Source organism: Equus asinus, chromosome 12, assembly GCF_041296235.1.
Source record: "Equus asinus isolate D_3611 breed Donkey chromosome 12, EquAss-T2T_v2, whole genome shotgun sequence".
Taxonomy (NCBI): domain Eukaryota; kingdom Metazoa; phylum Chordata; class Mammalia; order Perissodactyla; family Equidae; genus Equus; species Equus asinus.
Genome location: NC_091801.1, coordinates 37,817,917 through 37,842,024, shown reverse-complemented (window position 1 = coordinate 37,842,024; position 24,108 = coordinate 37,817,917). Strand labels below are relative to the sequence as shown.

Genomic DNA, 24,108 nt, shown 5'->3' with positions numbered 1-24,108 from the left:
ACTATGACCCTTTTCATTGTGACTTTTTCTAAGGTTAAAAATATCTTTTTGCAAATTTTACAAATACCAATGTATCATTTCCATTTTCATTCACCCACATATATGTAAGCTTTCTCAGGAGTTTTGCATTTCTAGGTTTAATTCTGGGTTCTTTATATCAAAGCACTCACATCTCTCCTAAGCAATCCTATTCTGAGGTCTACCTTTATGTCTAAAATCCCAGCCAATGATTTAAAAACAACCAAAACAAAAAATCTCTCTAAGACACCATTATTATAACTAATCATTAATCATGTATTTTTTCCCATTTTTCCAGTAGCTTTTCTTTCACGTCAGATAAATTCCAAAAGCCAAATGTGCACTCTGGCAGGCTAGCTATCACACTGCTTATCACCTCTTATTCCTTGTTATTCCATCACCCACTGTGCAGTCCTCAAGGGTTTCTAGCATACGGGGTCTGCTACCCAGAGATCAAATACATGTAGCAGCTGTTTACTTGCAAATACAGAATGTGATGAACACATGGTACAGAAAGATGTTTTTTAATGTTGGTATGTTCTCATTTACATTATATTATCCACTATCCTTTCTCCCTTTTTCCATTTTGCACCTGTAATAGTCATTTTTTTCCCACTGAACTCCACTGAAATAGAAATGACTAGAACGTCACCAAGTGTCTCCAATAGTCAAGGCACCACAACACAAAAACAGTTCAAGCTTTCAGTAGTAATAGTGATAATATTAATCATAATAATAGAAGAAAATGAGCAGGTGCAAATTCTTACTATGTTCCAGGCACTGCCTGGGGACTTTACTTATATTATCTCATTTATTATTCATAATAACCCCATGACATAGGTAGATGTTGTTATCTCCATTTTATAGATGAGAAAGCTGAGAGTGCAGTTTGTTACCTACCCAAAGCCACCAAGCTAGGTGGCACCACTGTGATTTAAACCCAAAGTGGCCTGAATCTGCCCTCCCCTCACATTACACTGGGAATGAGGGAGAAGAGTAATAACAGAGTGGAATGTTCTTAATCATTATTAACTCATTAAATGAACACCCCTGAGCACCTACTCCTGGCTGGGCCCAGGGCTACTCTTAAGACAAGTTCCTTGCCCTAGAGAGGCATGTTTGGCTTGGAGAAGTAGAATCCCCACAAACAACTGCCATCCTCACCATGAGGGCAATAATCAGTAGATGCCAAAGTATGGAGAGCACAGGGAGGGTGGGGCCCTGCCAGGGGGACCTGGGGAAAGCTTCCTAGATGAGGTGCCTTTCGAGCAGGCATGCAAGTAATACATGAGAGTTCTCAAGCTGGCTAGGCATGGAAATGTTAGAGCAGGTGGAGATCAAAGCGGGGACAATAGCACAGAGATGCGGCAGACGGGAAATCACAAGCACTGCAGAGGGCCTGGTGAAGACTGTGGGAATAAGAGCAGAAGGGCAGGTGACTTTGACAGCACATAAGGCTCAGGTGTTAGGACAGGGAGCAAGGAGGAGAGAGGTATCATATAAGGCGCGGAGGCAGGTGAGGAAATATGGGACTGAACAGGACCACATGGGGCTGCCAGTGTAAGTGACCACTCTAAATAGCATAATGTATGAAGTTGTCATAAAATCCATCAAATCATGTGAACTGTTTTTTCAGGTGCTTTTTATTATAACTATGGATTATGATAGTGAGCCACCAAAGAAGCAAGTTTTTTGGAAAGAAGAGTGACAGATACAAAGCTAATAGCGACCCTCAACAGGAGCCTTGGAGTCCAAGCAAAGGAAGGTGGAGCCTAGGAACTTGAGAAGAGAGGGAGATAATGCCTTCCTGAGCTGTAAACGGCTGCTGAAATTCGAGGCAGGTAGCATGGAGATAGACGGATGATTCAATTGTGCTTTTGGCATCACTGGAGCTGGATATCAGGCATAAGGGCAATGCGTGGTATGAGGAGAAAAGGTAATAGCATCATTCCATCTGTCTTAAAATTAATCAAGTGGTCCAAGTGAAAAAAAAGGCCCTTTGAATTGATAACAACATAATTTTAGAAAACATTTTGATGGACAGGCTTAGTTATATATTATCAAGATTTGCGACACTATTTTATTGCTCCCTGGGTTAATATATTTTCTGTTTGTGGAAAGGTGTACAGTGCCAGTCAAACTTTTCTTGGCCTGGCTGCCTGGTGGCTAACTAGACTACAACTGTCAGATCTGGACTCTGCCTGTAATCTCCCCCCATAGATAAGAAAGTACTCTTTGTATCCTAAACTGGTCAAGAAGCTCTTGTCAAGAATATAGCTCTATTATGTACTTATAGTATAGCAGAAAAATAAACTCAGTAAGCCCTGATTTGGTATTCTATGGAACAAAATTTGTAGGGGAAAAAAGGAGTAAAAAGATGTTGCTTATCACAGCTTATAATTGGACTTTGTGCAGGCATCACTTAAACAGTATTTCCTTTGATGGAGTAATTTTTCCTTCTAGTTTCTCCCACTTTTCTGTCTCTATAGATTATCACTTCCAGCGCATACACTTCAAATGGGAGAGCTATGGTCAAGAGCCAAGGAGTGGAGATAAGTCTGGCAATCCATGCTTCCAGGTAGCCATCTTAAGAGTACAGCAGGAGCCCCCAAGGCCACTATGAAGTTCAGTGTGGAAAGTCTAGACTTTGGTGTCACATAGACCTGGGTTCAAGTCTCAGATCTATACCTTTTTCACTCTAAGACAAAATGAGTGCAAAGTGCTTGGCCAAATGCCTGGCATACAGTAGAAACTCAACAAATAGCAGCTGTTAGTGCTTTAAAATTAATTTAAAGCATAAAAGGGAAAAGCCAGAGCCCAAGTATAACTTCAAAGGAGTAAATTCTATCTTCCTGTCAAATGTAAATATCTCTGTCAACTTCTCATGAATATCTAGAGGCATGAAATTGCCTAAAACTCCAACTAGTACAACAAACTGACATTTTAAGTGTCAATTTCTTCGGTTCTCCTCTTGCTTCCATATTATTCTTTATGAGATAATCTAAAAGGTAAGAGATTAATAAATAGAAACTATAGATTTTTGGTCTTACCATTTTTGTCTGCTCTCCTCAGTATCTGGAAAAGAAAAAGGAAAAATTTTATCACCATTTTTTCTAAATATTGCAGTGAATGTTGTATTCACACATAATTCATTATTAAATAAAAGAAATTCCAATTTTAAATAAATGTTTCCACAATTGAGGTCTTTCTTTATAATAGTCAAAAACTGAAAATAACCCAAATGTCTATAAACTAGTGAATGGACAAACTAGCCATGGTATATCTACATAATGAACACTACTGAGCAATAAACAGGAAGGAGCTCTTGACACCTATAGTAACTGGGATGGATCACAAAGCAGTTATGCTGAGTAAAAAAACCTAGACACAAAAGAATACCTACTGTATGTTTCCATTTATACAAAATTCTAGAAAATGCAAACTAATCTACAGTGACAGAAAGCAAATTAAGGGTGGCAGAGGAATGAGCAGGCCAGGGAGGGCTGGATCATGAGAGGACATGAGGAAACTGCTCTGAGGTGGTAGATGTACTTATTATCTTGATTATGATAATGGCTCAATAGGTGTATATACATATATATACGTAAAACTCATCAATTTTCACTTTAAATATGTACGATTTAGTGTAAGTCAATCATATCTCAAGAAAACTGGGAATAGAAAGAAACAAAATAAATTGTGGATAAATAGAAGCTTACATGTCTATATTATCTTACTTCTATACATTAATTATATTATCTTGGACACATTTTAAATTGTCTTTGATGGATATGAACTGCTTGGCCATCCAGTATCTTTGGTAATGATTTCCAATTTTCTTCTGAGAAGCCAGACTTTCCTCTACTCTCGGCCCATATGCTCCAGGGTTGGGTAGAGCACTCAGGCCTGGCAAACAGGATGTCACATCCCTAAGGCCAAAGTGACTACTCAGGCATGAGCACAGTAAGGCCAGTGAATGGTAGGCCATGGTTTTTCTTGAGTTGTCAAGAGAGACACACTTTGTCTTCGGCTGGGTTTGAACTTGGGAAGATACATTTAAGGAGCTGCTGTCAGCCTTTTTGTTATCATATGCATCATGGGATGAACTGTGTCACCCCAAACCAAATGTTGAAGTTCTAACTCCCCATAACTGTGAAGGCAACCTTGTTAGGAAATAGGATCTTCGCTGTTGGAATCAAATTAAGATAAGATCTTACTGGATGGTAGTGGGCCCTAAATCCAAGGACTTTACAAAGAAAGAAAGATTCAGAGATGCAGGGAAACAGAGAAGAAGGCCATCTGATTGATGGAAGCACATATTCGAGTGATGCAGCTGCAAGCCAAGGAATGCAAAAGGCTGATGGCCACCACCAGAAGCTGGGAGAAAGGCATGGAACAGATTCTCCCCTAGAACTTCAGAGGGAGCAAACGGTCCTACCTACACCTTGATTTCACACTTCTAGCCTCCAGAAATGAGAGAATAAATTTTGTTGTTTAAACCACCTTTTGCGTAGCACTTTACTGTGGCAGACCTACAAAACTAATACAAGAACTAACCTAGAAATAACCAACACTCAAGAAAGCAGTGTCCAGAGACTTGGAGAAACTGGATCCTGATGATACTCTCTGAGCCCCTGATGAAGCCACCCTGACAGGACGATCTCTGCTTTTCATTGAGCCAATAAATTGTTATTTTTTTTTTAATCTTAAGATAGTTTGGGTTATTTTTTCTGTTAGGAAGAATCAAATTAGTCCTGATGCTGTATACTCGTAGAAAAAAAACCTGGATAATATAATACACAGCTATGTTATATACAGTACCAAAGAAATGTCCCTTTATCATATTGCAAAGACAACCTTTAATCATGCAAAAAGGGCACTTAAGGATCATTTTTCCTGAGCAATATGTAGCTATGGTTAAGCAACCAGAGCTACTCTTATACTTAGGTTGTCACTTCTTGGTAGCCAGCTCGAAACATGAGCATAGTTATTAATTTGCAAAGTTGTCTGTTTTACTACTTTCTACCATAGAAACATTACCCTCCTTTCTCCTTTCCTTCTGTTTACTTTATGGAAATGAGGTATGGATAAATCTAATCATTATTACAATGTGTTTTATTACAAAATACTAATATTCCTACCAAAAATCTTACCCCTGAAAAATTTCCAACAGTTATGTATCACTCTGACTTGAATGCATAAGAAGTTGGTCCCTTTTTAAGACTGAATTTCTTTCATTATTGCAAGAGGACTGCTTTCAATAGTAAGAGCTTCTGTGCTTAGAGCAGAATGGCACAAATTCTTTCTACTCCATAGAGGTAATTTCTAGTGGAAATTCTGGGGACCCATCTCCATCATAACCAGCTTCTTCTTCTCCTCTGAAACTATGAAGCCCCAGCTGAGAGTCAGGGAGACATGAAACACAGCCTGTTTCCTACCTTTGATATTCTCTAAGATTCCATTTCAAGCTCTACCATGTCCTTATGAGTTCAAAGTGACTAGAATAGGAATAACCACACACCAGGACTTCTGTCAATTCATTTCATAAATATCTATCTTAAATAGCATCCAGCCTCTTAGAGATGAAATTAAGACAGTTGGTTTTGTTATTAAGACAGTTCTTTGTAATTAAATACAAACAGAACAGTCTCTGCTGCAAATTTTGCCTCTGAGACCACAGACTAATAAAAAATGTACTGCAGATGAGAACTGAGTTCATTATGTTATGCTACCATAGTAATCTGGATCAGCTAATCTTACTGGTTGCTGTCACAAGATAGAGAGTAAATGGATTTAAACATTATGGTCAGATTTAAAGCTTAAGTGCAGGTGACGCTATGTTTTTGCAACAATTTAAGGATTATCAAATAGCCTCCTTTACTCCAAAAGATATTCTTTAATGGCCTTGAGTGAAATTCTTCACTTTTCACTTTAAGTTATTGAAGACAGGTGTTAAAATGCAAATGTTACCTTGGAAGTATAAAATATTGACATAATCACCATTGACTGAACTAATATTCTCTAAGTGCCTCCTCCCAATGTATCCAGTTAAAATTAGGTAATGAGACGAGCTAGCCAGTCACTTAATGGACTCCTGAGAAACTGGGATATAGGGCAGGGAGTTGGGGTTCATCCAGAATATGGAGTACCAGACATAAGAGAAGATCTTGTAGGTGAGTCATAGTGTGTGGGCCTGGACATCTAGCAGGTAGTTTTGCTACCAGGCTACTAAATCATCACAAGGTAGGACGCAGGGAAGCAGGCACTGAAAGATGGATGGAAAAAAGGTAATCAGCACATACACTTTCATCTTCTAAATTTTGCCTCGTGTAGGCCTTGTGTAGGAAAACAATTTTTAATGTATGATAACAGTAAAACTAAGTTTTCCTTATTTCTGTTGCTTCCTGAAACTAGTAGAGTGGCATTTGCCTTGCCAACTAGGGCAGACAATAATGGGGCTAACTGTCATTCTCCCAACTGGACAATCTCAAATAATCAACTGTCCATGTTGATTAATCTCATTCAAATAATCAACTGTGCACCAGGCAAGATAGGAGGTGGCTGTAACAGAGTTCAGTCACAGAACTACTGTACCTGGGAAACTGTTTCTGCTCTGTCAGTCCCCTGTCTATGTCACCTCTCATGCAGATGAGTATGTACAGGGCTTCGGAATGAAGTATCTTTGCAAGGAGAAACTATTACTCATTCCCACAAAGTCCCTTGACCATCCATGCACTGTGCCTTTTGTTCAGGGTATCCATGGGCATACATGCTTGGTTGGGGGAAGGAAGGGAAGACAAACAGTAAAGTCACCTCTCTCCCCTGGCGACTTTCCGGGCCCCAAATCTGCCTCATCACTTCCTTTCCATTTGAAAATCAAAGGAAAACTGTTTGGAAGAAGACAGTGGCATCGAGTGGGTAAATTTGCAACTAACTTCATTTGGGATTTATCTTGTTTTTGAGGATGAATTTAAGGTTTGCTTTTATCTCTTTACACAGTAGTAGAGTTGATTAATGTAACTACTCAAGAGAGGGCCTACATGCTATATAGACTAGTATTCTAAATTAGAGTCTATTCTCTATAATCTGGAATGCAGCAACCAGGGAAAAGACAGTATACTGGTGTAAAAAGGAAAATAATCATCATCCTCTTGGTCCTTCCATGTTGCTGCCCTCTGCAACCAGTTCAGCCCCTCTCCTGTGGCTGGTGGGGGTGCCCCATGCAAAGACACTGCACCAGCCTCAGTGGGCAGGCAAGCCTTGATCACAGCACTGGGTTTTCTAAGTCCCCCACTGAGTATGCAAGAGTATTCATGATGAACTGATGCTTACTTGTCATTTTTTCAGAAAGAAAAGCATATATATTAGATTTATAAAGAAATAATCTTTGTATTAGTTTGTGGGTTTGGCTGCTGTTATTTATGCATTCAACATGGAACACTGACATAACAATAATAGTTCAAATTTATACCACACATTTTCCTTTGTTCCTCAGTTTTCCACCCTATGAACTCTTATTTCATACTCACAACAACAACTTTAGAATTAAGTAGCATATTATTGCTGATTTGGAGGTAAGGAAAATGAAGCAAAAGTCAACAGTTGTGGTAAATCTCTAGTTTTCTGATCTATGGCCAGTTTCTAACCAGCTGGACATGTCTAGTCCTGTCATTAACAGTATCCTCAAAAGTAGTTTAAATCATTTCTTACAGTATTGATTATTCCTATGGCATTGGAACATAAATCAAAGTTTTCCTCAAATTTGGAAATTAGTCTATGTGATGCAGAAGCATCTAATTGGTTTCATTTCTGTTCCTCCTTGGAATAGAGAATATCTACTTATAATCTGAATAGAATTCAAAAAGCAATCTTTCTTAGCAGTACTACTAGCATATATTAAAACTAATAAAATTATGTATTTATATTTCATATTTTATTTTTGCTAAAAGCAATATTATCCAGAAATGCATAATTCAAATCCCTAAGTAATAAATCCTTTTTTCATGTCACATATTTCTCCAGAGTGCTAGATTTTTCACAAAATATCTTGAAGAGAAGTATAAACAAAATCTTTTCCATTCGAGATAAAATTCAGTGGCAGTTTTTTTTGGAGACTCTAACATTTTACTGGCAAACAAGCATGTCAACACCTCTCATCAGTTTTATATTTTTCTTTTTAAATTCTAGAAATAGATATAAGAAGACAGGCTGTCCCATACATAGACTACGAGTTCCTTCAGGACAAGGACCTGATGCTGTTTATTTACAGACCTTGTGAACAATCATGCATATACAATAATAAATGACATTTTAATTTCCTTTTTTTCTTCTTTTTAAATAGCAGTTTGAATATGTGCGCCAAGTTGGTATATGAGTCAGGGAAGATGATGCTCCATTTATGTAGCTTCAATCCACTCATCTCCATAGTATCACCAGGATTTGTTAACTGCATTTAAAAAGTCACAGGGAAGCACTTGATGTCTTTGCAGATAGAGTGAAGATCAGGTCAGAATGAATGCAGGGCCCTCTTGCCCTCTTTGAATCAATTTCATGGCAGCTTAATCATCAACTTCATAACAGACATGATTTTCAGGGACCCTGACTCTCTCTATCCCTGAGGACTTCCTTCCCAGGCATGCTGTGGTGCCTCCTCCCTCTCTCAGCTCAGTTCCTCAAGGGCTTATCGGCCCTGAATGGCAGGATTTAAAAGGAATAGTATCAGTCACTTAAACCAGTAGCACCAATAACATATCTGATTGACCCAAGCCGAGGAGAGATGAGTGCTCATGAAGAATAAGATACTTAATAATCTTATCAAGTGAAGGAATGGGAAGCCCACAGATGTTTTGGTGGGAATAAAATGGCAGATCCAGAATGCCTGGATACCCAATTGGAACTGCATGGTGATGAGGAGAGAAGGCTGCCAGGAGACGCAATTAAACCTTGTCTGTATCTTTTGCCTTAGACCAGGTTTAATTATTCATAGAGTTTTCTCTCCCAATCAAAAACTTCCAGTTAATCCATTCAAAATAAACTTGGGAGGGCTCTTTGCCCCCTCTCCCTTATCTTCTTATCTCTGCCTCACCATTATGATACTAATAATTTGATTTCCTCATATTTTCATCTCTCCATAAATAAATGTATTTGGCCTCTGGCCCCCTCACTTGGATTTTAATAAGAAATGATAACTCAGAGAAGGGTAGAGGAAAGAGGACACAGCACTCCTCCATGCCCTTGCCCCATTTTCTATCATGCCTAAACAAGAAGCAGCCAGACTTGTTCCCACTGAGCCGGAAACTACCTTGGGAGACAGCAGGAATGTGACAACCGAGGGGCTGAGAGAACCAGGTGCCCAGCAGTCGACTGAGGGACAGGGAAATCACAAATCCTAAAGGCAGAAAAAAAGAGATGTGCAACAGGGTGAGAAATATAGAGAATACAAAAACAGCAGGAAGGGAGAGTAAAGCAAAATTGAGAAACAAATAATAAATAAAACTGCTATAAAGAGAGAAACCACAGCACGAGGGCAGAAAAATACCAGAGAAAGGAAAAGAAAGAATGAGAAAGAATGATCATCATATCAGAGAAATGGAGGAAAGGAATCAATACCCAAGCAAGGGGGAGGACCAAAGGAAAAGCAGTCAAAAGCTAGAATTGATGAAGATAATCACGGTAATCACAATTTGGAGAGGTATAGAGAGGGAGAGTAACAGGGACGAAAAACGGGAAAATGGGAGGTGGCAGTGAAAAAAGAATCATCTTGAAAGACATCTTTCATGGCCACGGCTGTAAAAAGAAAAACAAGTGTGTTTTCGGAGCAATTGTTTTCCGAGAGGGCTGGGTGAGAATGGCGGGGCATGGAAATCTCTGTTGCTTCCCCTGATCGCCTTCGAGCATCAGCGAGACTGCGGGCCGCCAACAGAACACATTAAGGATGAGTTGGGGCAATGCTCCCCCACTCCCTTAGCTCCCTTTAAAACGCCATATTCACTCGAATGGATCCTGCTGTATTTACAAATCTAGTCCCTATCGAAACCCAGACTGATGGGAAATTTAACTTTCGGAATTCTTTAAGGGTTGTTAAGCCCCAAGCTCCCAAGCCGCAGGTCTGTGACAGCCCTTTTTATAAGTTGAGCGGCGGTCATTTCTCTGGCCTTTGCCTCGGTAGTTTTCCAGGGGGAGAAGGGAGCAAGGTAGGAGGTGGTTCTCGCCGGTGTTCTGGGGCAGAACTCAGGCTGATCAGCACCTGGACTGACCCCCTTCCTCCCGGGGATGAGGAGAGACACTGGGGACCACCAACCTAACTCCTTCCCGCTGTACTTACGTCGAGGAAGATAGACATGCCTTTGGACAGCTGCAGGGCAGAGCTGAGCTCTTCCGAGGAGTTGTTGGAGGACGGAGACGTCTCCCGCGAATCCTCCATCCTCGGGAGACCTGACGCCGGAGGGAGGAGCGGGACTGGGAGGACGCAAGGCTCGGGCAAGGGCGTGGCCGCACTGCTGCCTCGCCGCCCGCCGCCACCAAGCTCGGGCTCCGGAGCGGGTGTGCGCTCCCCCGCGCGCCTCGCTTGCGTCTCTCTGCGGCTCGCTCTCCCCTCCTGGTCTCCGGCCTCCGCGCTGCCACGCGCTGGAAGTCGCGCCTCCCCCTTCCCCTGGCTCACGGCTCCTGGAGCTGGCTCACCCCTGCGTTTAGCAGTGCGCCGGCCCCCTTGCCGGGGAGCAGACTCTGACCCCAGCATTGCCGTTGGCCTTGGCCAGATATACCCCTGGGGCCTCTGCCCACCTCACAACAGCTTCACATGCCGCGAGGGAGGAGGTAGCCCAGACAGAAAAGGAGAACAGATGGAAGGGCGTCTGTCCAGAACAGGCAAAGCATGAAGTAAGGACGCCCCCGAGCGCACCCCAGGGTGGACACCCTGTGAGTTAGAAGGATTCAAAGAGGTTTTGCCAACTTTGCTTTTGTCCAAGCGGAGCTGTGTACACTCTCCAGCCTCTCCAAAGGTGGGTTAATTAGTAGATACTGCTAATCAACGAAGAGTTGGATTAGGATAGGGGTTAAACCACTGAATTTTGGAATCTTCGAGGCCGGAGTTGGAAACCTGCCTCGGTCACTTTATCTTGTGATCTAGCAAGTTACTAAATCTTTAAGCCTTAGTTTTCCTCGTCAGTAAAATGGCCACAATGAGGATGCTTGCCTCAAAGACTTTTGATGCATATATGTGATAGTACCATCGACAAAGGTAGTGTTGTGGACTTTGCAGAGTAAGCGTCAAAAAAAGCTTAGCTATGGGGAAAAGATTGTCAGATAACATTCAAGCAAGAAGTTTTCCAAAGTTGAAGTGACAATAAAGGATGCAGTCCCTATCTGTGCTTAAAAATTTAAACTAGGGTAACTCTTCAGTATTTGAGAACTTCTGCGAGGGCTGCAAAAATGGTAATCTCACCTTTCATCAGGAGAGATACCCACTGTTTACTGAGTCTCTAAAAATATGCAAGGCACATGCCTGTTGCTGTGGGGGTTACAAAGTTGAACTATCTGGGAGCAAGATGAGTCAGTAAGAAAAGTATCTTGTCCAAACGAGACTCTGCCTGTGAGAATTGATGGGGCAGCTCCTAGTCCCCACCCCCGGCTTACTGAATCAGAATATCAAAGTATGCGACTTGGGCATCTATGTACCTCTCCCATGCATGATTCATATATAGCTGCTCTGTACCAGGGCCTAGACTAGAGCCAGGCCAGGGAGGTGCCTTACACACAACTACCCTGCACTTGCATGATCCTGAGAGTGACTGCCTTCCTAAATTTTGCACCCTAGGTGTCTCATTCACCTCGCCCAAGTCCCAGCCTTGCTGGATCCAGTTGTTCTCAACTCTGGCTGTACATTGGAATTACCAGGTGTGTATGCCAACCGTAAAATGTGGCCACAAATTCATGGACACTCTTCCCATGGAGGGGTGGGTCTCCTCCTCTTGAATCTGAAAGATTGTGATTGCTTTGATGAATAAAATGCAGCAGAAGTGATGCTATGGACCTTCTGAGGCTACGTGTGTAAACAGCCCCACAATTCTGCCTTTTCCAATGGAATATTTGCCTCTGGAGCCCTGGGCTTCCTGTGGGAAATCTGACTACCTTGAGCCTCCATGTTTTGAGGAAGCCCAAGCTATATGGGAAGCACGTGTAGACACTCTGGCTGACGATACCAGCTGAACTTAGCCTTTGAGTCATCCCAGCCTAACTGGTAGAAAAGTGAATAAAGAAACCTCCAGATGATTCCAGCACCTAGCTTGAGACAAGCCCAGCCATTTGTGTTGTCTCAGCCCAGATTTCAGACTTCATAGAGCAGAGACACACCATCAATGCTGTGCCTTGTTTGAATTCTTGACCCACAGAATTAAGCACAATAACACATAATAAAATGGTCACAGTTTTATACAAATAAGTCTTGGTGTGGTTTGTTTTATAATAATAGGTAACCAAAATAAGCTTTAAAAAAACCCCAAAAAAACAGAAAAACCAAACTGATGCCTGTGCTTCCCCCTCCAGATTCATATTCAATTAGCACATAGTGAGCCCTAGGCAGCAGTGTTTTTAGAAAAAGCTTCCTAGGTGATTATGATGTACAGCCAGGATCAAGAACCACTGAACTGATCTATACTGTACATAGGGGAAAATAGCAGAATAAAATGCCAGAAGGTAGGCAGAAGCTACATGGCAAAGACACTTAGAGTCCAGGGGTAGAACTCTGGACTCAGGCAGGGAGTTAGAGACATTAGACTTAGTCAGGGAAGATACTGAATGGAGCTGTGCTTGAGCAATATGAATCTGGCATCTGTGTGCTTTTACATTCTCAATTGCAAATCTCATCATATGAACTGCTGGAATAGCCCCTTCCCTTTGACAACTGCTCATCAAAAAAGAATACAAAATTATTAAAAAACAGACTGGCCAACTCATCAAATGGATACTGGTCATCCAATCACTGAAGAAAAAAAATCAGAATGAGAAGGAGGATGGGTACTGACCATAACCATTAAGTTACCAAGTTCACAAAAATACAATATTATTTCTTACTACCATTGGATGGAAGATTGAACAGATTTTTCTGCACCAAGCGCAGTTTAAGTCTGGCATCTCTGACCCAAGCTGTGGGTCCCTTAGTTCTTAAATTCAGCCCTACAAGTGGCAATACTTTTATGCCAATCCCATGATAACAAGAGCAGGTGATGAAGGAGACATTCTCTGATTCTAAAGGAAGAATAGGAGCATAATCCAGTAGTCATCATTCAAAACCAGGGAGCCATTTGTAACACTTCAGTAAATATGCCCTTTATACCTTTGCTGACACAAATGATATTTTCTGTACCTGTAGCTTTGCTTGTTTCCTCTAATGGTCTGTCAAGAAGAAATATAAATTATTAAACAACCAACTAGTCAATTTTCTTCTTTTACAATTTCAGCATCAACACCCTGATGCTATAGCTGACTTCTCTACTTAATGGAAATGTAATGTTTGCAGAAGGATCCAGTAGGAATGGATGGCAATTAGATTCCCATTCACAGCCAAATTCAATAGGCTCTACAAAGTGATAACCAAACATATTTTTGGTTTTCTTTTTATGTAGACAGTGCACATTTTTGAAAACTGTTTTCACACGTCCATTTCCTGAAACACAGATGCTCCACTGCTGTATGTAGTATCAGTCAAAAACAGGAGACAGCTAGAGAGAGGAAATGCATCTTCTTACTAACTTTTTTGTAGCAAATCCAGGGGGGAAAAAGGAATGTAATTCTAGATTCCAGCTCTCAGGCTTCTTCTGACAAGACTTTGACACGAAGGTATTTCTAGCATTTCAGGAGATAGCTGAGAGGGGATATATTATATTTCAATCCATCTCTGCTTCATGGAAGAACTGTTATTTAAACCACTTCAGCCAGCAAGGAAGCTATCTTATTAATATTTTAAAAATTCTATGGAAGGCTATCCTTTGTAGCAATGATTCAGAATCCTTTCAGTGAGTTTAGTGGACATATTCGTTGCTGTGGCAGCCTGAGATGAAACCCTCCTCCTCATCTAGGGAGCTGTCCTATAGTGTAGATCTGATCACAGGCAGGAGCCACCTCTTCTGAAGAGGGAAGGTGGTCCCTTTTCCTGTCCCCTGGCTACTAGAGCTGAGACTGAGACTAGGCTCAGGCAACAGGGTGCTTCATTTGGGACTTTAAATCTGGATCAAGAGACATTAAGGGAAGTTTATTAACAGTAGTGGGCAAAAGCAGCATAGTGTCAAGTGGCAGCAATGCCAGCAGAGCCCCTGAGACTACTTAACCAAGATGACAAGGGAACCATGGCTGTGATTTTGGCAGCCTTGTCCTCCAAATTTGATCTCTAGCCTTCCTATTGACTTCCTGAGAGACTTGGCATCCTTTTAAAACTTCTTTTATGTTTTACCTTAATCAGTTAGTTTTTGAATTTTTTTTTGTAAGAACATTTAAGTTCTACTCTCTGAGCAAGTTTCAATTACACAACACAGTTTTATCAATGATAGTCACCATATTTTACATTAGATGCTCAGACCTTATTCATCTTAGAGCTGAAAGTTTGTACCCTTTTACCAACCTCTCCCTATTTCCCTCGCTACCTGCCCAGCCCCTGCCTCTGGCAACCACTTTTCTACTCTCTGTTTCTGAGTTTGATTTTTTTTTTTTTTTTAGATTCCACAAATAAGTGATACCATGCAGTATTTATCTTTCTCTGTCTGGCTTATTTCACTTAGCCTGATGCCCTCAAGTTCCATCCATGTTGTTGCAAATAACAGGATTTCCTCCTTTCTCGTGGCTGAATAATATTCCACTGTATATATACATGACATCTTCTTTATCCACTCATCTGTTGATGGACACTGAGGTTGTTTCCATATCTTGGCTGTTGTGAATGAAGCTGCAGTGAACATGGGAGTGCAGATATCTCTTTGAGATCCTGTTTTCATTTCTTTTGGATACATACCCGGAAGTGGGGTGGCTGGATCATATAGTAGTTCTATTTTTAATTTTTTTGAGGAACTTCCATGTTGTTTTCCATTGTGGCTATACTATGGAAAAGTTAGTTAAGAAACTCTGAAAAATTAGTCCTGGTTAGTTTTTGATGCTTGAACTCTGACTGATGAATTCAATCTAAATTAGACCTATCAAAGAGAGCCATTTGTTAAGTCATTGAGAAAAAATTTGGTTAGAAAAAAAATGATTCTATTCAGACATTTGTTGAGTGCTTCATGGCAGGCAACTGTCAGGTATGGCTGGGAAATGATGAAAAAGGCAAGTCCTTGCTCTTGCAGAACATACGCAACTTAAGAAGACACTATTTTAATAGATAATTCTAATGCAGTGAGACAAGAGTAACACCAGAGGTTTGCAGTGAGTGCTGAGAGAAGACAGAGGTGGGCACAGCTCCCCATTAGTGCTTATTCTGCATGACCATTTGTGTAACTGTAGATGGCAAAACTAGGACTCAGGAGTAGTAAGGGCTATGGGCCAAAATGATTAACCATTAATGGCTATTGTCGTATGAGCTATTTTACCTTGGGGATAAAATTTTTCTGTTATGCCACTGTGTGGGTAAAATAAAACTCCTGTCTACTGGTTTATTCAACTTAGAGCTCTTCCATCTTGAGAAAGCAAACAAACCTCCCCCCAAAGCACCCAGTATCCTCCATCAACCCTATGCATTGCTACAGTCAGTGTGCCCTGTGTCATCTTTCTCATGGGCAAGATTTCTCATTTGTAAAAGCAGGAATGAGGAATCGTGTACAAAGGACTTAGCAATACTAGGCAGAGAGATTGTGCTGAACAAAGATAGTCATTGTTATCCCCACCAGCACCACTGCTTTGCAACCATGTTGTAAGGACCAGACATTCACATAAAGCACATGGTATGGTGTCTGGCACATAGGAGTCTGGTAAGCAGTGGTGGTCACTATTACTGAGATTGGTATCCATAGCCCTGGACACCACTGATTCCTCCCTCCTTGAAACTCTTATCCCAGCTTTCTGATCATGTTCCACTTCTTTTATTTAGTTTTCTTCAAGGGATCTTCTAATTCTCCTAGCCTTCTAAATGTTAACGTTTTCTAAATTATGTCCCTGGTTCACCTTTTCCCCTCTTTCCCACTCTCTCTTTCTCTCCTCCACATGTTGGTATTGTTCGATCCTGTGGTTTCCACTAATCTATGGGCTGATGACTACGTAACCAGCAGACTTCATCCCTCCCCTCGCCTATAGATTCATATTTCAACCTGGCTGATGCACATCTCCCTGTGGATTTTTCTTAGGCATTTTGAATTGATTGTGTCTAAAAATGAATTTACCATTTTCTCCTAATTAGCCTATCTTCCATATCTTGTTGAAGAATATTACCCTTCATCAATTCATCCAGAAGAGAAAGCTGGGAATAACCTTAGACTCCTTCCCTCACTGCCCCTCACCCTGCTTCTATCTTATCCTCACCTCTATCCAATCAGTTGGAAGGGTTATTTTGGAATTCACCCTCTCCCCTCCATCTTCATTGCCGCTATACGAGACCAGAAAACTGTCATCTCTCACCTGGAGAAATGCTCCAGCCACTTGCCTGGTTTCCATGCCTCCAATCTGTCCTCCCTCTAATCTATGCTTCACACTTTGCACAGAGGGAGCCTTCTCAAATGCACATCTAAGCATAGCCTAGAGTTGCTTAAAATCCTTCAGAGGCTCACTGGAGCCTTCAGGGTAAAAATCACCTTTGCTGCTGGCATCTCTTGCCATTCTCCCCCTGCCTCCTCCCCAGCCTCAACATTCTGGCCACACAAAATTGCTGGAGTGGTTAAGCAGACAAATTTTGATGTCCAAAAGGCCTGGGCTCAAATCCCAGCCTAGCTTCTTATTATCTTTGGATAATACTTTTGGATAATACATGTGACTTAGCCCCTATCTTTCTCAACTCTCAAATAGAAATAGAAATGCTACCTACTGCACAGAGTTTATATGAGGATTCAGTTAAATAATGCATGAAAAAGATTTAGCATGGTAGCTTGCACAAAAATAATGGCACAGAAATGTGGCTCCTTATCATTACTTGCAGATCCCTGGGTACACGTTGCTCTTCCACGCACCTGGGCTGTTGCCCTTGACATTCTCTGCCTAGAGTACGTGGTCTTCCTTAATCATTCTGCCCATGACTTAGTGGATTTTACGAACCAGCTCAGACATCTTTTCCTCTCAGAAGAGCCTCCTGGTTTCCATAGCACTCTCTACATACTCCTTTCATGTCTCTTATCCGTGCCTGTCTGTCTAAATTCTGAGATGCTGGAGAGTAAGAACTGCGTTTTTCATCCATATCTGTGTCTGGTAAATTGCTTGACACATGGTAGGCACTCAATAAATGTGAAATGAATGAACAAAAGAAGGAAAGATTAAATAAATCTTATACTTAATATAGAATCAGAGTAAGAGATGAAGGATGTTAGCTGCTTCCTTGTCATAATATCCAATTACACGAATTGATCATAAAAAGAGGCAGAGACAAAGCAGAGAAGCCTCAAGATCTGGAGGAAGAGTTGTAAGCCTAGGCTGCTGAGGCTTGGTGCTGGGCCGTGGGAGCTGGTGCTGGATGACCAGGGGCAGACTAAGAGTTGCTTAGGGAAACATACAGGGGCACCCTCAACCCCAAAAAGAGAAAGGTTAAGTGCCGATAAATTTACCCACCATTTCACAATCAGGAAATATAGGAAATAGCTATTATAATTTTAATAAGCACCTATATTTTTTAAAAATTCAGGCTTGTAGGGAAGTAGGAGAGGGGACATGACACCTCTGTGTAGATACCTCAAGGGTCTTATCCAGGCCCTGGAAACAGGCTTCATTCCTTTTTAACTTGACCTCTTCGTACAAGTGTGAACGTTTAGGGATCTCACAATGAACTGCTACGGACATGTCGCTAAACCCTGAAGAGCCCATGAGGGAGTGCAGTAGGTGTGGGACTCGGGAGCCAAACCCAGCTTTGTCACTTTCCAGCTGTGGAATCAGGAGCAAGTCACTTAACCTGTCTGAATCTTAACAGCTACTTTGTAAGATTTTTTGGGGTTAATAAGAATGAACATAAATCAGGCTGTGAGCACTTTGCCGGCAGACTCGGAATGTTTTGTTCATCACTGAGTCCCCAGCACTTAGGGCTGCTCTTGATGCAGAGGAAGCTCTCAATGATACTGTTTGAATAAGTCAGTAACCAGCACACAGTAGGGCTATCATTATGTGCAACACTGTGCACTTTACTAACCTCAAAGAGGTGTAAAGAAATAACGTGAACGCTGTGAATGTGCCCCCTCTTCACCCTGGCAAGCGCTGTCCTAGTAATACCTTCTCTATGTGGCTGCAACCATGTGCAGGGTGCAGTGTGCCCCGTCTCACCCGGTTTAGCATTTCCTCCTCTTGGCTGCTCCTTTATACATGAAAAGCGACTTCTATAATGAATTTGGCATTTCCCTTAAAAAGTGCAAATTAGCCTCTAATTAGAAAAATATGTAAAAACAGACTGACTACTTAACACTTTCTCCAAAATAGAACCCCAAAAAGCTGAAATATGTTACTTAGTTTGTGGGTGAGCCAAGGTTATTTCAAACAATTTTTCGAAAGTGACTTTTAATTAGATTTATTAAGCTACTTTTCTCCGCAGAAGACTTGGAAACCATGTTCTATTCATACAGCTCTTCTTCTAGTAGATGTTTCAGAACCCCCAACATAAACTTCTTGGAATATTTTTTGTGAAGAAGACCAGTCGTTTTGGATTGTAGTACATCCTTGAAGTAAGTACATACAATCCTATTAGGTACCACATAAAATACAACATTTTATTTACATCTTAGGGAAAGTTTTCAAAAGAGTCTAACTTACTAAAGCAATTTACAGACTGAATTACACTTGAGAAAATTATCAGAGCTTAACAGCAGCAATGACTTCCTCCTTCCAATTCTCTTCCCGGCTTCAAATTTGTCTGTTAGAAAAAAATGGAAGAGGGAGGTTTTGGTATAAAGGGATAACACCTTAAAAATTGGCAATGTCAGTCATATTTCAAAAAGGAGAAAAACCCCCCCAAACTGATAAGTAGTTGTGAAGTTCTACCCTACTGGCCTTAATTGACACCTAATTTCTAAGAAATTGGGCTTTTAAAATTCTTTTGAATGAACTGCCCATCTTCCAATGGGCAAAATTGCTTTAGGCTTAAAAGAATTTCCTAACTTTACTGGGTTCTCTTCCTTTTTTCTAACAGCAGTTATCATAATAATGTGAGATATTGAATGAATGAGGTGGGGGACAGAGGAAGGCAGGGCATGCACAGGCTCTTCCATTTTGACCTGAGTGACCTTAGACAAATCATTAACTTATTTGTGCCTCAGTTTCTTCATCTGAAAGTGGGAATGACAATAGCACTTACCTCATGGAGGGTTGCGAGGATTAAATGAAATATTCCATGCCTGGCTCAAAATAATTGCTCAATAAAAGTTTATCGTCACTAATTTATGTAACAAGCAGTTACATAAATCTCTTCATAGCTCCTTGGGAATATGAGCAAAAGAACAGGAGAAGCTTTAATGGAAAATTTGAATCTTTTTAAGAAGAGTGGGAATCATCCTTGATTCCCTTCACACCCCACAAACCCAGTCATTCATCAGGTCTTGTGAATTCTGACACACAAATAGTTCTGGAATCCATAGTCCTCCATTTGTCTGCATTTCTGCCCCAACTCACCACTGGAGCACCTCACCCTTGAAGCTAGAGCCTCTTCCTGGAACTCCCACCTCTTGTATTTCCTTCACCTATTAATGCTCCAAGCCACAGCCAGAGCAATGATCCTAAAAACATGTAATCCCACTTTTGTCCTTGTTCACAAATACCATTAACCTTGGGATTCAGTCCAAAGGAATCTTTGTGTCCTTTGTGTTGCTCTCAATACCCTGAAAAATCTAGTTTCGTTTCTCTGCATGAGCCCATCTTCCAGACACACACTCATATATGCACGTGAACACACACACACATGCACATATACTTACATTTACATGTGATGCCGGCTCTGATATCAGTTCCTCTACATTAAACCCAGTATATATGGGGTTAAAACCAAAACACTCTTTCCCCTGTTTACTGCCTGGCTCCAGAATCCACTATCTGCCATGGACACAAATGGCCAAGGTTGCCCACCTGGGTTCCTTATCATCTCCTCCTCCTCCCTGCAAACAGCGCCCCAAGGCCGAATGCAGACTGGTGGGAAAGCTCCAAGAAGCAAGGTCACTGACTCCCCCCACCATCTACAAGCAGCCACATTCCTCACAAGCCTTTAAAACCCCTCGCCTCCCCTCTTTCTGGGAGATGAGATGAAACAAGAGAAATTTGAGGGCTTACTCTCGTCTCCTGGCTCCTATCATCCGAAATAAAAACCCTTTCCTTGCCATAAGCCTGGCATTCCAATTTTTATTTGGCCTTGTGTAGCGGGTATGGAACCTATGTTTGTAGGCAGTAACACGTGCACACACGTGAATAAGTACTTGTGTGCATGCACACACACATGCTTCCTGCAGTCGCTGACCTCCATGGTTTTGCCTCCCCAACTATTCATTCTTTGGCTGCAGTTTAAAGCTTACTCCCCCTGGGAAACCTTAGGCAGCCTTTTCATGACTTCATACTTGTTCTATCAAAACACTCAAACTATGAAAACCGTCTGTTGTTGTGCCTGTGGACTGCAAACTCAAAAAAGACAGAGGCTGGTGTACCTTACTTTTTTTCCCACTATGTATTAAGCACCTGCTTCATAGTAGTGCCTTTGCAAGCATTGTTGAATAAAACTCTGTTACGTGATAAATTGCCATGTTCAATTTGTTCTCTTAAAAGTTAAAACTCAGCAAATTTGGTACTCCATTTAAAAAAAGGAATATTTAAATTGGATGAGTTATATATTCGTTTCTTTCATGGGAACAATGCATGAGGATAACTGGTTAACAAATAAAACATTACAATATACCATTAGGTACTTTTCCTCAGGGTGAATTGCAGTGAGCTATTGAAACTTGCTTTCAGAATTAGTAGGAATTTAGTATTAATTTTAGCAAAATACAAAAAAGATTAAAGGTGAACAAAAATAATTCATTTTACAGTTCATCATTTTCTGCCTCAAAAAGAAATTAGTGTTCAGTTTATGAGAGGGGGATAAACTAATTCAACCTCTGTGGAAGATAGTTTGGCAACTTGTATTACAGTTAAAATGTTTATGCTCTTTGGCCCTGTGGTTTTACTTCTAGGCACTTCTCTCTAAGGAGATACATAGACAACATCACAAAGAAGATGTCCAGAAGCCCTAGAAAAGAGAACCTGAGGCAAAGTTTACATGGTCTAGCTTTATTGGAAGGTAAAATCCTAGGGCAGCAAAAGTGATGGAAGAGGGAAGTCAGGCAGGAAAGGAAGGAGAACAAAAACATCGTGCTTAATGAGGTGGCCACAGTTTCACAAGAAAATACAGTTAGTCGCTGGCCCATGCCAGATTTCTCTGGTCTGGCTGTGTAGATCCACTGTACCCGGGAACTCCCCTGGGGTGAAGAAAGGAGGAAGGAAAATTCGTCTGTCATCTCTTTTCCATCTGCCTTTCTTTGGTCAGTCTGCCTCATTGTCCCTTCCCCCCACCCAGTATTAAGTACTCCTATGCTTCCAGGCTGTGCTAGTTGGTTCATCCAGACAGCCTAGGGAAGCCAGATCCACTCCGTCCCATACAGCGCCCCAGCACTTTGCTCCCTCTGAGTTGGGAAGTGGTGGTAAGAGTCAGAACCTCCACAAGTCCATTTGAATCTCGCTTGGGCTGCAACTGCCCTGCTGAAGCTCTCTTCACATGGCTCTCATCTTTGGGGGAGACTGAGACAGCCCACCAAGGCTAGGAGATGGCGTAGGTGCAAAGGTAGCCACTGTTCTCCATTGAGCTCCATTGAGAAAGTAGCTGAGGGCCTGGCAGGCAGGTGGGGTCAGGAACATTTGGGGAAGAATATAAATTGGATCAATATAGATGTACATTGTATATTCAACATGACATGGTTTATGGACCCCACATTTTTATACAACCCTAATGCTCATAAATAGATAAATGGTTCAGTAAGTTTTGATGTATTCAAAATTGCATCAAATCAGGCAAAAAGCAATATTTAACCTGTGATATAATGTATGCATTTATGTAAAGAGAATGTGACTAAGTGTATGTGTGTGTGTGTGTGTGTGTAAGTCTAGAGACATTGGGAGGAAAGATTACTAAAATGTAAAATATTAGTGGCTATTTTAGCTGGATGATAATATTTCAAGTGACTTTTTAGTTTTTTTCTTAGTATTTTATTATATTTTAAAAGTATAATGATTGTATGTTATTTTATAATTAGAAATATTGTACAGTTATTTATAGTTTTTAAGCAGTTCACATTGAGAGATGTTTAAATAATTACACTGTGGCATTCATTATAAATAAGAACAGAAGAATTTTCATTCTGGTAGGTCCACTGTGACTCTAACCTCAAGAGGTTTGGTAGGTATATCAATAATCCATAACATCATCTATCATATAATTATCATATGTGAATTCATTTAATGAAGGTTTAACTCTGAGGCCACTATTCAAGGACTTCTACAGATGTGTCTCCATGCTATCTTTATAGCCGTTTATTTTGACTATGTTTCAGACTGGATGGTAGCTATTCCTCCCACTAACCATGTCCTTTCCCTTTCCACACATTGGCTCAAGCCATCCCTTCTCCAGCATATCCATTATCTGCTTTACTCCATCTCATATCTCTTCCTGTGAAATCTGAAGTCATCCTTTAAGTCCCAGCTCATGTGTTACCTCTTCTTGGTTACCTGATCAGATGAGGAACCCATTTTGAAACTTATTGTTGTTCTTAAAATTCTTCAACATCTCAATAGAATTCATAATATTACATATTGTTAATATCCCAAAGAAAAAATTAATTTGTTTGCATAAAGCATAAGTAACTTGATTTGCAGTTTCAAATGTACAAATGTATTGTTTCATGTGACAGGAACAAATCCTGCTTGAAAATGACATTCAGTTGCACAATGAGACAGTGATGCAAAAAAATATATTCTAAAGCACTGAAGTTGAATAAATGAAATGACATAGTGGTTTTGAAGATTCTTACAATCTCAGGCTGTCTCTGGCTTCATAATGCCATTAGTTCCAAAGCACAGAGAGCATAGTAAACTCCATTGCATTCCCCCCAGAGGCAGGTCCTCTTTCTACCAATGCAGACTGAGTAGAAGTGAGAGGCAGACGAGAGGGCTGGAGTCTAGAACTAGACCTGCCCACTGGGAGTGGAGGCCAGCAGGCAGATCCTAGTAGCCAGGAAGTATGACAAGTAACCAGGAAATATGACAAGTGCCACGGTATCAGAGGGAACCAGTAAGAAGAAAGGTTGAGGTGGGAGAACATTGGTTTCCAACATGCAAGTTGAGTAAAGCAGTGGGGAATCTAGGAAGAGACAGGATTCAGACACCCAAGCACCCCACATACATCAAAGAACTCTTTCAGTGGTGATGAAAACAATAATAATTTATATTGCTAAAGAGGTTACTATGCTGGGCCCTATTCGAAGCAAATGTACATCTCATAGCTCATTTAGCATTCACACACTATGAGGTAGATAGTATCACTATCCCCAATTTGTTCGTAAGGAAACTGAACCTCAGAAAGTTACATCATCCCACAGTCCTTATAGCTCGCAGAAGGCTTGAGTCCAGAGAGCTGACTCTGGAACACAGTGGTTCTTCCCTCTCTGCTTGATTTAATGTGGACCATTGCTTTGTCCAAGCTCCTAAACATCATTGTAACAGCATGTTAGAATCAGCTCTAGAGACCTTTGCCAGGGCATAAATTTCTGACTATTGGCAGAGTCTGTCAGGTTGTCAAATTCTCCCTTATCCAGGCTTTGGCTCACAGGGTCCCAGCCCAGGACCCTTGGAATTACCTTCAGGTATACTCCCATTGTTCTAGCTGATACTTGTGTGACCTCCCCAGTCAGGCCCTGC

At 41.1% G+C, this 24,108-nt stretch overlaps 1 protein-coding gene across 3 annotated transcripts in view; it reads right to left on the bottom strand.

The window, feature by feature from the left end:
- NECAB1 (N-terminal EF-hand calcium binding protein 1) overlaps positions 1 to 10,889 on the bottom strand; it is a 171,525-nt gene extending 160,636 nt beyond the window's left edge. For all 3 annotated transcript variants that reach the window (XM_014853407.3, XM_044744097.2, XM_070481329.1), the window contains exons 1-2: positions 10,343 to 10,889; positions 3,069 to 3,093 (exon numbers count right to left, since the gene is read on the bottom strand). In XM_014853407.3, coding sequence (XP_014708893.2) covers positions 3,069 to 3,093; positions 10,343 to 10,756 — 439 coding nt within the window. In that variant the 5' untranslated portion in view covers positions 10,757 to 10,889. The remainder of the gene's footprint in view (positions 1 to 3,068; positions 3,094 to 10,342) is intronic.
- Between the last annotated feature and the right edge of the window lie 13,219 nt (positions 10,890 to 24,108).